We start from the raw sequence: 13,441 nt of genomic DNA, 5'->3' as shown, positions 1-13,441 counted from the left end.
GTGGAGTGAAGTGGAGTGAAGTGGAGTGGAGTTGAGCGGCGAGTGACCATGAAGGCTGGCGCTGGCTGTTGTTGCCGGCCCTTGAACACCCACTCCCCCCACACGTGATGTGTAAGTACATTGGTAGATACATCCACTAGAGAACCATCAGTTTTCTTTTTCTTTTGTCTTTTCCGTTTCTTCAAGCGGAGTGGGGGCAGAGGGAAGACACATCGATTTCTCTTACGAGCAAGCTGGACGATTCCCCCCACCGGTTTGAGTGTGTAGAGTACGGTAGTTAGTGGACCAGACAGAATCACCACTTGTTCCGTCCATTGTGATTCTCCTTCGTCTCGGTGCATGGATATGGCCGGCCAGTCTTCAACCTTTTTTCTTTCTTTTTTCCTTTCTTTCCTTCCTTCTCGCCTCGGCAGCCCGTTCCTGCCGAACCAAAACAAAATCAAAAAAAAGAAAGAGTGAGAGTGTGAGTGTGAGAGAGAAATAGCAAGAGAAAGAGGAGAAAAAGAGTCACGTTCCCCCGCATGTGCAGTAAACAACGACGGTGTGTGGTGTGTGGTGTTTCCTATCTGTCTGTCTGTGCCTGCCTCCTTCCCTCCCGCCACCACCCGTCCGGTGCGGTCACAAAACTGCAAGCTGCGAGCGTTTCACATCTGCAGGTGAAGGAAGGGCCACTTTGGTATTGCCAAACTAACCAGCGACGAGGCGATTGGCCGGAGTCGCAACTGTGATTAGCCATGTATGTACATACGTTTAATCGGCACCGATTGATCGGTGGTGCGGGGGCGTGTGAGTGGATGTAGAGTATCATGTGTGTGTGCGTTTAGCCCGCACGCCTCACACACACACACACGAACGAGAGAGGTAAGTTCTCTACATACAGAACTATGTAACGGCCGGCAGTAGTGCCATGTCGTCCCTGGCGCGTTTTCGGATACAGACTCCCCACAATCGCAAAGCGGAAGATAAAGGGAGCTATCTGCACGCTGCGGCCACGGAAAAAGAAAGGAAACGTGGACCCCCGAGGACAACGTGCAGGACGTCCCACTAGATAGAATAGTTGACTAGGCCCAGGTGCCTAAGTTAAGTAAGTACTCTACCTACGGCTCGGGTCTCCACAGAAGCAGCAGCAGCGGCGGCGGCTTCTGCTTGGAGAAATCAGAAGACGAACAAATGATCATGTACATACGGTACATACATAAGCAAGTGCAACGATAGAGGCAGGAGGAGCCTGGAGAACTCAGAAGGAGATGAAGCGGAACCCCAGCAGGAACAACAGCAGCAATAGAAGAGGGCGAAGCGAGGACGGAATAGGAAATATGGCAGTTAGCAGTAGTTAGCAGCAGCAGTAGCAGCAGATCAAAAATCGGGCCCTATGTAACTAACGATGCGCGATGTGATGTGATAGTTATATATTGACGGGATGGCTAATCGCAGTACCTAGCTACTTAGTGAGCTAGTAGATCCTAATACGGTACCTCAGGACAGAGAAGTCAATTCCACGCGCGTGAATAATCTTTTTTCGGATAGCCGTTGATCATCGGTTGATGGGAATCGTGATGTGTTGTTGTTGATGTGCGGGCGGCCCAGGGCCCTTGGGAAACCATCCGCGTGTGCACGGTGGGCCCTAACTAAATATTTACCTAGAGTAGTTAACCATCCCGGGCAAACCCAGTCGACGACGTCGTCGTTCCTCCGTCGCTCTGCGTCGGGTTTCCCCTCCCATAATCATCATTATCATCGACAGCCTACATGCCCGTCCCGACCGATTGACTGACCGACAGACCGATAGACTTGTTCTAACTTCCCCGGCTCACAGATGTGCGCATGGACAAGCGCCTGCCCGAGTTGCCTGTTTGCTGCACGCGGGTGGGGGAGCAGGACGACGACGATGCGGTGGCGGCGAAAGAGTATGTAACTTGAGCGGGGACACACGCCGTTCGAACATCTCGAAGCTGTTCTTCCCCCCCCCCTCCTCCAACAAGCCAAGAAATATCTTCGTCGATATCCATTCGCTCGTTAGTTAACGTTCGTTGGAGGCGAATGCCGGCAGATGGGCGTTAAGCGGCAGGCGGCAGGCGGCAGGCGGCGGCGGCGCGGGGCGGGAAGCCCACCCAAAATCCAATAATATGGGTGGGTTGGGTTGGGTTGGCCCGGTTGGGTTATGGGTGGGCGAGCTTTTGTTCGTGTGTGGACATTTCTCGCTAACCAACGGGAGGGACTAAACTGCACTGAGACGGCGGCAATGAGAGGGAGTCGGAACGTCGCAGGACACATCGCACTGCACTGCTGCGGCTGCTGCTGAAGCTGTTTCGTAGAGAGAGCACGATAGATATGTAGTTAAAATCGAAAGTCGAGGAAAGCAGACACCCACGAAAGTGAGAGAGAGAAAGGAAGAGAGGACACACGTAGGAGGTATGTACCCCTCGATACCTCGATATTGGCCTACCTATATGGCCAACGCACAGCAGCTTGGAGGTTGGGTTGGCCATCACGAGACGGCGCTTTAATTTCTACTCGGTACTCGTACATACACAGGTAGAGTACTTTGTACCTACTTTGTTTCTCAGCTACGGTGGCCAGCCAAATTACCAACGCAAAGTCAAAATACTCTATATGGCCTCCTGTTTGTTTGTTTTTCTTTCTACATACTCTGTGTCTCAACGCTCTAAACTCAAAGCTCTGCTCCCTCCACTGTCAATAGTGGGTACATACATGATGTACATATGATACAAACATCCATCAATCCGACACCGCCATCCACCGCCGATATGAAGTCGATTCTTCAACGGTTGACGTAAATTGCACACCGTTGCAGCCAAGTCCGTCTGTTACATCATTCAACCGTCTCGAACAACCAAGCAAGAAACCAAGAAATAAAAGAAACAAAAAAAAACCTCAGTCCCAGATCCATTCGCGAGTGATACTCCATGTCCAGATCATCGGCAACACAGCAATAGCAGGGAAACAAACGCCCACCAACCCACCACCAACTCCAACTTCCAAGCCCCACACTACACACTACACACACCCACCCGGGCCCAGGACGCACACATCACATCAGCGTCACTGGTCACTGGTGGTACACTGGTACACACACTGCAAATCTGCAACTTTTAGAATAATCTACAGTGCATACGCCGTCACCCGGTTTTGCGTGCGTGCAATGTGCAATGTGCATCCTCATCCCCATCCGATTCCTCATCATCCCATCCCCATCACACAAGTGAACTATCAACAAGTGCAGTTCTTTCTCTTCTCTCTCGGCTGTCGCTTGGGCTGGACGCTGGACGGGTGTCGCTGGAAGGGTTGCTGGACGGGTGTCGCACACACGAAACACGAAACACACACACACTTTACACCATCACACCGTCACACCTCCTGGCAGGCAGGCAGGCAGGCATACACTGGCACACGATGATCATGGATGCCCACCCATAATCCCATTGTCCCAAGCCAGTGGGATCGTCTCAAACATAGTCGGCCCCCATGAAGAGATCCAGCGAATTGGGTGGGCAGGTGGGCCTCACGCATCCCTGTGTGACGGGTAGTCGCACCGCAGGAGCAGTGGGAAGCCTGGGAAGCCTGGGAAGATGTAGCGATCTAGGATTCTATGTACTTCTACATCTCTCAGCTTCGTGAATACATTGGTGGGTAGGTAGTCGACGGTGATGATAAGTGCTGGTGGTGGTGGCTGACCGGAGTACGGTACATACAGTCAAGCGGAGTGGATTGCCTTAACAAAGGGGAAGGCGAAAGGAAACACAGCTCCAGAGTCCGCGGGGCTGGCCAAACGCATCAATCAGCGACGCCCTCACGCGGGTGCGCAATCTATGGTGAATAATTTATTCCCACCGCAAAGGGCTCGCTCAGGCGGAGGAGCAGGTGGTTGTGCTGGTGGTGGTGGAGAAACATTATCTACTGGCGATTGATTCAATCACAATCACGGATTCCCAACCCAACCGAAACGAAACAATTAGTTTACCGGGATTCGATCGAATGCTGCTGTTTCAACTTTCAGCCCCAGCCAGCCCTCACAAATAACCACACAAACAAAACAACCAAACAAACGAGGAGAAACAACCCCAAAGGGGGGGCACTGCAGAGTGCAGAGTGTACTTTGCTAGGTAGTAAGCAAGTGCTTCCCTCCCAAAGCCAATCGACACTCGAGGATAAGCCTGCCCGCGGATAACTTGCTCTGGTACATACCGTCCATCCTCGCGTCTCCGAAGAAAGAAAGAAAAATACGAGTTATGCATGTGCCGCCAGCAGGCCGGTCTGAGGCAGGCAGACCTCCGAGCGGAGCTGCGGAGTTGATGGGATGGACTGTGGACGGTTGTGGCCAAAGACGCCCCCCTCCTCCGGACAAACAAAATCTGACGTGTTTCTATCGGCGGGGGGATGTTTGTGCCCCTCGCGATCACGGGTTTGTGGGGGGGGGGAGGGGGGAAGAAATAGATTCTAGTGATAATCGGTGACTAAGAGCGGGCTCGTTTCGCGTAAAGGCCGAAAGCGGAAACATGTGAGGTGGTTAGTTATCTACGTATAGTAGTGGATAGATAGACAGAGCAGATGGATGGATGGTTAGATAGTTCGAACGAAAAATCCCCGCCGACTCGCCGGGGGCGCCCCCTCACGGAGAAAACTTCACATCTCACGCACGCACGCTCGCAGGTGGCGGCGGCAGTTCGCGGAGTCAGTCTGGCCGGGTAGGGTACTCTACTTGGACACCAGACGGTTTGTTCCTGGTGGATACTGGACACTGGACACTGGAGCATGTATTCCTTGTTCATAGGTACATATTTCTTACATAGGGTACTCTGCGGACTTTACTCTTTACTCTACTCTATTCCAGTTGCCCCTCCCCCGCATCCATGTAACTACATCCTCCGAACAAGGGATACTGTACTCCACATACAAGGCGGAGAGAGGGCATGGAATGGAAATGTCTGGGATCGGTAAAGCCCATAGGCCAGCACCGGATTCTCGATCTCGCGAGTAAGTAAGAGGTACGTACTCTACATATCATACATGTTTACTTTCCGTTTTTTTTTGCTGACGGACGATGACGACGATTTTTTTTCTGCATGTCATATTTTGTTTTTGTTTTTTCTTTGTTTTTTCTTTGTTTTTGTTTGGTTTTCCGGTCGTCGCAGAGGTAGCTGCCAAAGGAAGAATGTATGTGGAGTACTTGCTTGCTTGGAGCGAGTAACTAACGAGAGTACATACATGAGTACATGAGGGAGGCGGCTAGGCGCTCTCGATCTTTGGTGGGATCGGGGGGTTCCCGGTTGCCCACCAGATGGAGGGGGAAACACGAGGGGAGAGGAGTACTCTGGGGAACGATGGGTTGCGCGTTGAGTCGATTCGGCGGTGGACGAGAAGCCAAAGTGCAGCGCTGCACCATCCAGCAGTAAGTAATCTACATAAAAAAGTACCCAAGTGGTGCTCGAACGATGCCCCCTCCCCGCGAGCAAAGAAACAGCGGATGCGCGTGACGTCGGTTCGGCTGGGGCCCCAAGGTTGGGTTGGAGGAAGGGGCAGGTGGGGCGGGGCGAGGGTTGGTGCGGAGATCCTCCGCTTGTTATTCGGTTCGCTCGCTCGCTCGTTCGGTTCGATCGATTAAGTTCAGACACCTGCTCGACCACGGGATATCTGGTGGGTGGATAGTGCGAACGAGAATTCCGCGACTTGCACTTGCGATACTGTTTCGCTTCGTCCTCTCGATGTTTGCTTTTCTCCGCACTCTTTCTCTCTCTCCGTCTCTCTCCTTCCTTCCTCCTCTCGCCGCTTGCAATCGGTTGCAGGTAATGGTGGCGGTGATATGTAAGATGTATGTAGTCAGAGGTACTCTAGAGTCTACGCATGGCTGTATATACATTAGGTACGTGGTTGTGGCATGACATGACATGTACATACCTTGAGTACGCTGCAGGCAGTTGTTTGTAGACGGATGATGATACTTTCCCGACTGGGAATCGGACCAGGGAAACAAAGTAAACAGAGTAAACAAAGTAAACAAATAAACAAGTGGCCATGGCCAAGTCCGGAGCGAAAGGGCTCGAGAATGGCCGACGATGGCTTCTCGGTGCCACTCACACCGCCCATAGGCACATGCCGGAATACTTGCGCTTCTCCACCACACTTGTCTAGCCCCTCCCCTGCCCAACCATCTCCACCACCACTACCATGGCCTCCTCCACCACCACCCACTATGGCCACCACCACCACTACCTCCTCCACCACCACTACCTCTTCCACATACTCCTCTCCTCCACCACCGCCTCCACCACGACCACATCCACCACTACCACATCCACCTCCACCACCACCATGCCCACCCTATGCCTTCTTCGTCCACTAAATCAAGGCATACATAAAACTAAAGTACCACCTCCGTAATAAACAAGCCATCCAATACACGCCCATGGAGCTCATTCACTCTGCAGCCTCTCCAGCCATTCAGCCAGCCATCCATCTCATGATCCCCGTATCCACCTAGCTACCCCGCACTAGAAGTACATAATTCGTTTCTGCTGGGCGAGACTCGACCGAATGCACCAACGAACGAGAGGGCAGAGAATTGAAAAGCACCGACGTAACGTAACATACGGCCCAGCCCTTGTACATACAGCTTCCTGCCTCTGCCTATTGCTCTTGCCTCTTGCCTCTTGCCTCCCCTCGTACCCCGAGCTGCTGCTGCTGCAAATCCCGAACCCACCACCACCCCTCCCCACCTCTCCTCCCTCACCCCTCCCCCCACCGCCCCCAAGTTGTTTCTCCCGCCTTGCTGCTCGTGCTCCTGCCTCTACTCCTGATCCGGCTGCTGCCCTCAGTCTGGAGTATATAGTGAGTACAATGGTACCGGTGCTGGTACAGGCGTTTGTCCTCCCCAACTAGCGGGTTAACTGCAGCACGTTGCTTGTGGCGATCACGGTAGTCAGTTACTGATCGACTCCCGCCCCCGAAAACTCTCATCCTCTCCCTCTTATCTCTTTGGGCATTTCTCGGAAAGAAAGAAAAGGAAAAAAAATCCGAATTTGCCATAGCCCGGCAGCAAACCAGCCAGAACAAAAAAAACCAGAAACAGAAGCCCCAGCGGAAGCAGACAATCAATCAATCTAGCCAGCCAGCCCCAACCCAGGCAAAGCAAAAGAAGAAGAAGAAAAGAAAAAAAGCCACCATCACAGTCAGGAAAGCAAGGCCGCCTGTGCGTTTCCCAAACTCACTCCACCCCGTAGTCAAAAACATCTTCACACCACTACATACCGTCATATTCACCGTTCGCATTTACCATTTACCTACCTACTTGCTTGCCTACCTATTTACTTACCTACCTACCTACCTAACCTACCTACCTACTTACCTGACCTGCTACCTACCTGACTTGCCCGCCTGCCTGCCTGCCTGCTTTGCCTGCCTCACCCACATCCCCACATACCTGGTTCTAGATTTTATCCCGAGAATCCCGTCGCCTAGACAGGTCGAGTCATCACCAGCAAACAACAAAGTACAGTACCGCCAGGGAAGTTTCTCGACCCGAGAAAAATACTCTTTACATGTCGTGAGTTCTTGCCCCACTCCATCGAAATACATACCCCCACCCCCCGGTCTAAACCTCATTCGAGAGAACGACAAACAGTACACCCCGCCAGGTCACCGGAACTCCACCACTTCGACACAGAATATTCCGAAGAGCTCCTCTCATTACTCCAAAGCCAGGCTCCGTTCACTAGCCAGCAGAGCATGTCGAGACGGCCCATCAAGCCCGCTACCGAGCAGCCCATCATCCCCGCCACCATCACCGATCCCCACATCGTCGACAAGAAGGTTGATATGGGCGTGGGGATGGATCTCGGCGGCGGCGTGGACGACGATGACCTCCTGAGCCCGCAGACACCGACGACCAACAAGAAGCGGAAGGCGGCACAGTCGTCGGCCGCGGGCGGTGGTAATGCCGGCGGCGGCGGAGGCGGCGGGGGGGGTGCTAGCGGCGCCCTGGCACCGGCGAAGAGACCGCGAACCAACACACCGTGGACGGCGGCCGAAGAGCAACGGCTTAAGGCCATGCGGGACGCGGGAAACTCCTGGAGCGAGATCGCGAAGACGTTCCCGACGAGGACCGAGGGAAGTGTCAAGAAGCATTGGTACAAGGTACGTCATAACCCCACCGGTTTCTCCCCCCTGCGATGCTCATTCCGTTGCCGCGCCACAAATCACATCACGCACGATGATGGTGATGATGATGATCGATGGCGGGGAAAGGAAAAAAAAAGCACGCTTGGGCTAAGTCGCTAACTAACGGCGGGCCGTTGTGGGCTGACTCTCATCCATAGGATATGCACTATGCTGAATTTGGAGAAGACGAAGTACGTATTATACAAGGGCTACCAGCACCAGCCAAAGTGCCATGCTGTCCGATGTCCATTGTAAACGAGGCCGATACTGACCACACCCCGCAGAGTGCCGCCCTTCTCGCGGCTATCAGAGAATACGACACCAACAAATGGAAGGTGATTGGCCAGAAAGTGGGCAAGCCGGCAAAAGTGAGACTTCCTCCCCTTCTTCTTCCCCTTCTTCTTCCCCTCTCCCGTTCCCATCGACTCGTCATCAACAACAACAAGAGTCGACACATCCACCCATTCGTCCATCATCACTCGGTCATTGGCTGGGGCTAAGGATTGAACTTGATTACTGACGAGTATTACCAGGCCTGCGAACAATACGCCAAAGAGCACTTTGCGGGCAAATGACCGTCCCCGGCTCAGAACCAGCGTTCGTCCGTGCGGCCGGCCATATTGTCACCCAAACCAGTAGTGCGGATTTCTTGCCCTTCGTCGTTTCCTTTCGTCTGCGTTACCGGCTGGGGGGTTGAGGGTTGGGGGGAGGGGGGGAGTTTGATGTCCCGAAGCAGAAAAAAGTCGTCACATCACCTATCCGGCATCGGTAGGGAGCTTACCGTTCGTTTTTGGAGAGATCCTGGATACTTAGGGCATTTCGTTTTTGTTTGGTCTCGCTCTCGGGTGGATCGGAGAGTGAGGGAATGGGAGGACGGGGAGGGTGGGAGAAGGAGGAGGAGGAGGAAGAGGAGGAGGAGGAAGAGGAGGGAAACGGGTCAACAGCAGACAACTCTTGACCCGAGAGCCTGATACGATAGGAGCATTCTTTTTATTGATCTTTTTTTCTCCCCTCTTTCTTTGCTCTGCTTCCGGCTTCGGGGATATTGGGGGGAGGGCCGCTTTCCAGGTACTTATATCCTTCATTACACTTCCTTACTTACTCACATACTTTTACTTATGGAAGGATCTGGCGTACTGTGTTTGGTTTGGTTTTCGGTTTGGTTTTCGGTTTGGTTTTCAGGTTGGTTTCAGTTTGGTTTGGTTTGTATGGTTTGTTTGGTTTGGTTTGGGTTTTTGGCGCTCGTTTACGTTTGGCTTGCTTGATTGCTCTCTACGGTATTCTTTTCCGCATGCTTTTTTTCTTTTCCATTTCCATTTCCATTTTCATTTCCGTTTCTATTTTTACGACATTGTTGTACGGAGAGAACAAAAACACATGCTGGGCTTGGGCTAGTTCGAACTTTGAACGTTTCGAAGTTTTTTTCTTCTTCTTCCATCTCTCAGATCTCTCCATCGTCGATGTCGTGACTCCATGACCGGGGAATCCTCCACCTTGAAGACGGAAACGGAGGACGGAAACGGAGGACCTTTATGCCTCAATTTTCGTTTCCGGTCTCAAGCGTACATCAGACTGTCAGTATGTAAGTCGGTCGAGAAATAAGTGCTGCGCGTGCTATGTCGCACATGTGTTAGGTATCTCAACGGACCACGGTGCAGGCTAGGTTCATTGTACAATGTAATGCGAGGTCCGGCGACGACTCAAGGGGCATTTGCGGTGCGATTGCGGGGCATTCGTAGTATTTGCACGTGCGGTGAAGGTGCTGTTTACTGATGATGATGACGATGATGCTAGTGGTGGAGGTGGAGGTGGAGGTGGTGATGGTGGTGATGGTGGTGATGATGACGATTATGTGACCACACGCACACACAGTACGTACGTCTATCTGCACGTAGGTATGTAGAGCAAATATGTTGTAGGTAGGTTTTAGGTGAGTACATACAGTCCAAACAGTCATGCGAACAGTTCAGACCAAATAGTCCTCTGAACAGTCCGAACCGAATACCTGGTTCTCCGGACAGTCCGAACCGAATAATCCTCCAAACAGTCCGAATAGTCCGAACAGTCCGAGCGGAATAGAACAGTCAGAACAGTCCTCCGAAAAAATTGAACAATCCGAACAGAACTAGTGGGGCATAGTGCTACTGTTGTTACTGCTACTGTGCGCGCCGGGGCGCGGGGGGGGGGGAGGCTTGCAGCTTCACGGGCAATCACTACGGCCACGGCCTTGGCCAGCGGGATATGCAGCCTGCAGCCTGCAGGCCGTAGGCGACGGTACATAGATTGATGCTCTCTCTCCCTCTCGCGCAGCCAGGGCGGATGTTCTGGTCCCTCCTAGTACCAGCACCAGGACGAACGTGGGCTTTGGCTTACATACTTCTTCACCTATGTTCCTCTACCAACCAGTAGGTAGTAGGTACTTACTTGCCCAAATGAGTACATACCAGTACAACATACAATACACTAGGGAGCGGGGACGAGGGAAACAAGCAGAAATACATTTTCTTTTCTTTTCTTCCCTCCCCCCGCCTCCCCGCGCAGTTTTTCCGTAGCATTTCCTTCCGGAGGGCGAAACGAGCGAACGACAGAAGCAAACCGAAAAAAAGCAAAACCGAACAACAAACGGGGAGGGGCAGTTTGAATTATTCACGGTTTGCGCCGTCGAGTGCTGTTGCGCGTGTGCTTTGTGCATAGGGTATGGGTTGATGGGTAGTGGGTATTCTTCACACCCCGCAATTCATGTGCAATGTGAAATGTGCATATGTGCATAAATATGGTAGCTCAATCAATCAAGCAATCAATCCCGCCGGGACCGGTTGATATGGGGGATGATATGGAGGGGGAGGGGAGGGGTGAGGGGGGTGTATTTCCCCGCATTCCACCGCCAGCGACTCCTCCCCCCCTGGCCAATCAATACAAGGCCAATCAATACATGTGTGTATTCATACTCCGTGCACTGCATAGAGTGCTTTGATACTGTACTCTATTCCTATGACACGCGAAGTACCCCCCCCCCCCCCCCCCCCCCCGCGCCCTCCTCCTCTCTCCTCCTCCTCTCCTCCTCCTCTCCTCCGGACTCGAGCTTCCACCTCGATTTCATCTCATCTCCGCCCAACCGAAACCTCCCCTCTCCCCTCGACTGGTCAATGGTCACATATACATAACTCGATATGAGCCCGTAAGTAAGTCACTTGACACTGTGCAGCACGTCGCATTGCAAAGTTTAAGTTTTGAGCCACCAATCAACCAATCGCAGCGCTCGTTCGCTCGACTACCTAGGTTCTAGGAACAAAGCGAGTGTTTGGGAAGGGGGGGGGGGGTGAGCAGAAGGACGTTTCGATTGATTGATTGAGTTATTGATTGGAAACGAGATGAATCGGTACGATGGGAATACCTAGGGGGGTGTGGGAGTCGCGTCCGTCGGTCGTGTGCGTCGAGGGGATTGATACGAAAGGAAAGGAAAGGAAGGCCTGAAAGGTGGCGGGCCACTTTAAAAAAACAAAAACAAAAACAGAAACAGAAACAAAGGTTATTCGGCGGTGGGTGCCGAGGAAAAAAGCTCACATGACTTCGCGAGCGCAAAACACCGCGATCGCGACCGCGATGCGAGCAAGAAGCCCTTAGCCAAGCCATCGTTGCAATCGATACGCGATCGAGAATCGGTGGGGCGAGGCACGGCGAGGCCAAGAACGTGGTGGATCCGCAGTTTGGGCCGGGCTGGAACCGCGCATCATGAGATATCACATCGCGACTCGAGTGCGACCTGGGAGTTTGTGGTTCGTGTACTACCTAGTACTATATAGGTTTCAACTTTCGCCTTCTGGCCGGAGAAGCCAGCATCCGAGCAGACAGACACATACGTATGTAATCCAACTCGTACCGGATATATTGGCCATCTACATAGCATCTAGTATGTGTGTGCTTACGTTAAGCCTCCGGTCCGGTAACTGATTCCGCCATCACCGCGGTGACTCGTGGGAAGGATGGGAAAGAAGCAGGTATGTACGTATACTGTATACTGTATACTGGAAGGGGTTTTCCAGCCAACCAACCAACCACCGAACACAGCGTCCGAGATGGAAATGAGAATCCCGCTGTCGCATATCGTGAGCAAAATTGATCGGGAGCCTACCAAGTTAGTTATGGATGTGTCGGGTAATATGTAGAGTAAGAAACAATTGGCCGGGGGATCCTTTCGGCGAAAAATATGTAGCAATCACCCAAAGCCCTGTACATACTATACCTATGAAGGTTGCGTATGTACGGTGCCTCGGGGCCGGAAGAAACGAGGGTTGTTTCCGTGGGGAACCCTGGGGCCTGGGTAACTACGACTATACGAGTGAGTGTGGACCTGCATCGAATGGATAGGAACCGAGGCGTCGCAGGAACGAGAGAGAACGAGAGAGAGAGGGAGAGGGTGAGAGCCCCTTTCATCGGGCGGATGGGCTCAATAACTACATAACCCCGTAACCACGCTTGAGGTATACCGTATGCACATATGATTCGGAACCAGCTGTCGGTTGAAGACTAGAGCAGGTACCGTATCTACCTAGTAGCCATCGCAGACAGACCAGCTAGGTATACCGTATTTGCGCGTACCTAGCACGTACGGGAAGCTTGTAGCTGGCCCACAGGTATAGTTAGGTAGGAGGTAGGTATGTCATGGGGAAACGGCACGCATTCCGGGGGGGGTGGTGGGAAACTACTCTAATTGCCGTTGCCAGATCTGGCGTCCGAGGATGACTGGTTCGCCTCCAGACTCCTGTATTAGATATAAACCAAGATCCATGGCCGGGAACAGGCTGAAGTGTCAACGTTTGCGATTCAACTCCGCGACTACCACGCAATATTATCCGATGCGTGTACATATGATGCACATAATACGACCCATTCTAACAAATACACGTCCACGATCTAAGCGATACAAAGTATCTAAATACTTACCTTTTTCTCGGACCCGAGATGCGAAACGGATGCCATGTGGCGCTTACCGTACGGTCGATATTCTGCCGCGTTTCTAATTCTCCAAGGGCCTTGGGAGGGGGGTAAGCCACTCCTTCCTGGCGCCGGGATGACATGTCGCAAAACATAGTAGTAACCTGGCTCCTCGTAGGATTGATTGCGAGTATAAATGGGGGGTACGTACGCCGGTCGATCTGTCGCACTCGATAGATAGATTGAAGCGCCAACAGCGGAAGCACGAGCGTGTGATTGGACGGGGAAGCGTGTAGTAAAGTACAGAGCCGATGGGGATATATACACACTA

At 52.5% G+C, this 13,441-nt stretch overlaps 2 protein-coding genes across 2 annotated transcripts; both read left to right on the top strand.

Annotated features, from left to right (window-relative positions):
* The first annotated feature begins 6,464 nt into the window (after positions 1-6,464).
* Positions 6,465-7,134, top strand: BZA05DRAFT_153080 (uncharacterized protein). The gene has a single exon (XM_051479024.1). The coding sequence runs from the start codon at positions 6,553-6,555 to the stop codon at positions 6,895-6,897; it is 345 nt and encodes a 114-aa protein (XP_051336206.1). The 5' UTR covers positions 6,465-6,552; the 3' UTR covers positions 6,898-7,134.
* A 288-nt stretch (positions 7,135-7,422) lies between these two features.
* Positions 7,423-9,129, top strand: BZA05DRAFT_153098 (uncharacterized protein). The gene is made up of 7 exons (XM_051479025.1): positions 7,423-7,561; positions 7,653-8,151; positions 8,334-8,366; positions 8,460-8,543; positions 8,709-8,833; positions 8,919-9,032; positions 9,092-9,129. The coding sequence occupies exons 1-5, from the start codon at positions 7,557-7,559 to the stop codon at positions 8,748-8,750; spliced, it is 663 nt and encodes a 220-aa protein (XP_051336205.1). The 5' UTR covers positions 7,423-7,556; the 3' UTR covers positions 8,751-8,833; positions 8,919-9,032; positions 9,092-9,129.
* Positions 9,130-13,441: the final 4,312 nt, after the last annotated feature.

The sequence above is a fragment of the Tricharina praecox genome (assembly GCF_024521635.1).
Source record: "Tricharina praecox strain CBS 144465 chromosome Unknown BZA05scaffold_28, whole genome shotgun sequence".
In the NCBI taxonomy this organism is placed as follows: Eukaryota; Fungi; Ascomycota; class Pezizomycetes; order Pezizales; family Pyronemataceae; genus Tricharina; species Tricharina praecox.
This window is presented reverse-complemented; position numbering and strand designations above follow the sequence as displayed.

Bases quoted from the DNA above. Each gene is read 5' to 3' on its own strand.
- BZA05DRAFT_153080 (XM_051479024.1), top strand. From the start codon at position 6,553: ATGCACCAACGAACGAGAGGGCAGAGAATTGAAAAGCACCGACGTAAC.
- BZA05DRAFT_153098 (XM_051479025.1), top strand. The intron at 8,367-8,459 runs GTACGTATTATA...CACACCCCGCAG, and splicing joins CTGAATTTGGAGAAGACGAA to AGTGCCGCCCTTCTCGCGGC. The intron at 8,544-8,708 runs GTGAGACTTCCT...GAGTATTACCAG, and splicing joins AAGTGGGCAAGCCGGCAAAA to GCCTGCGAACAATACGCCAA.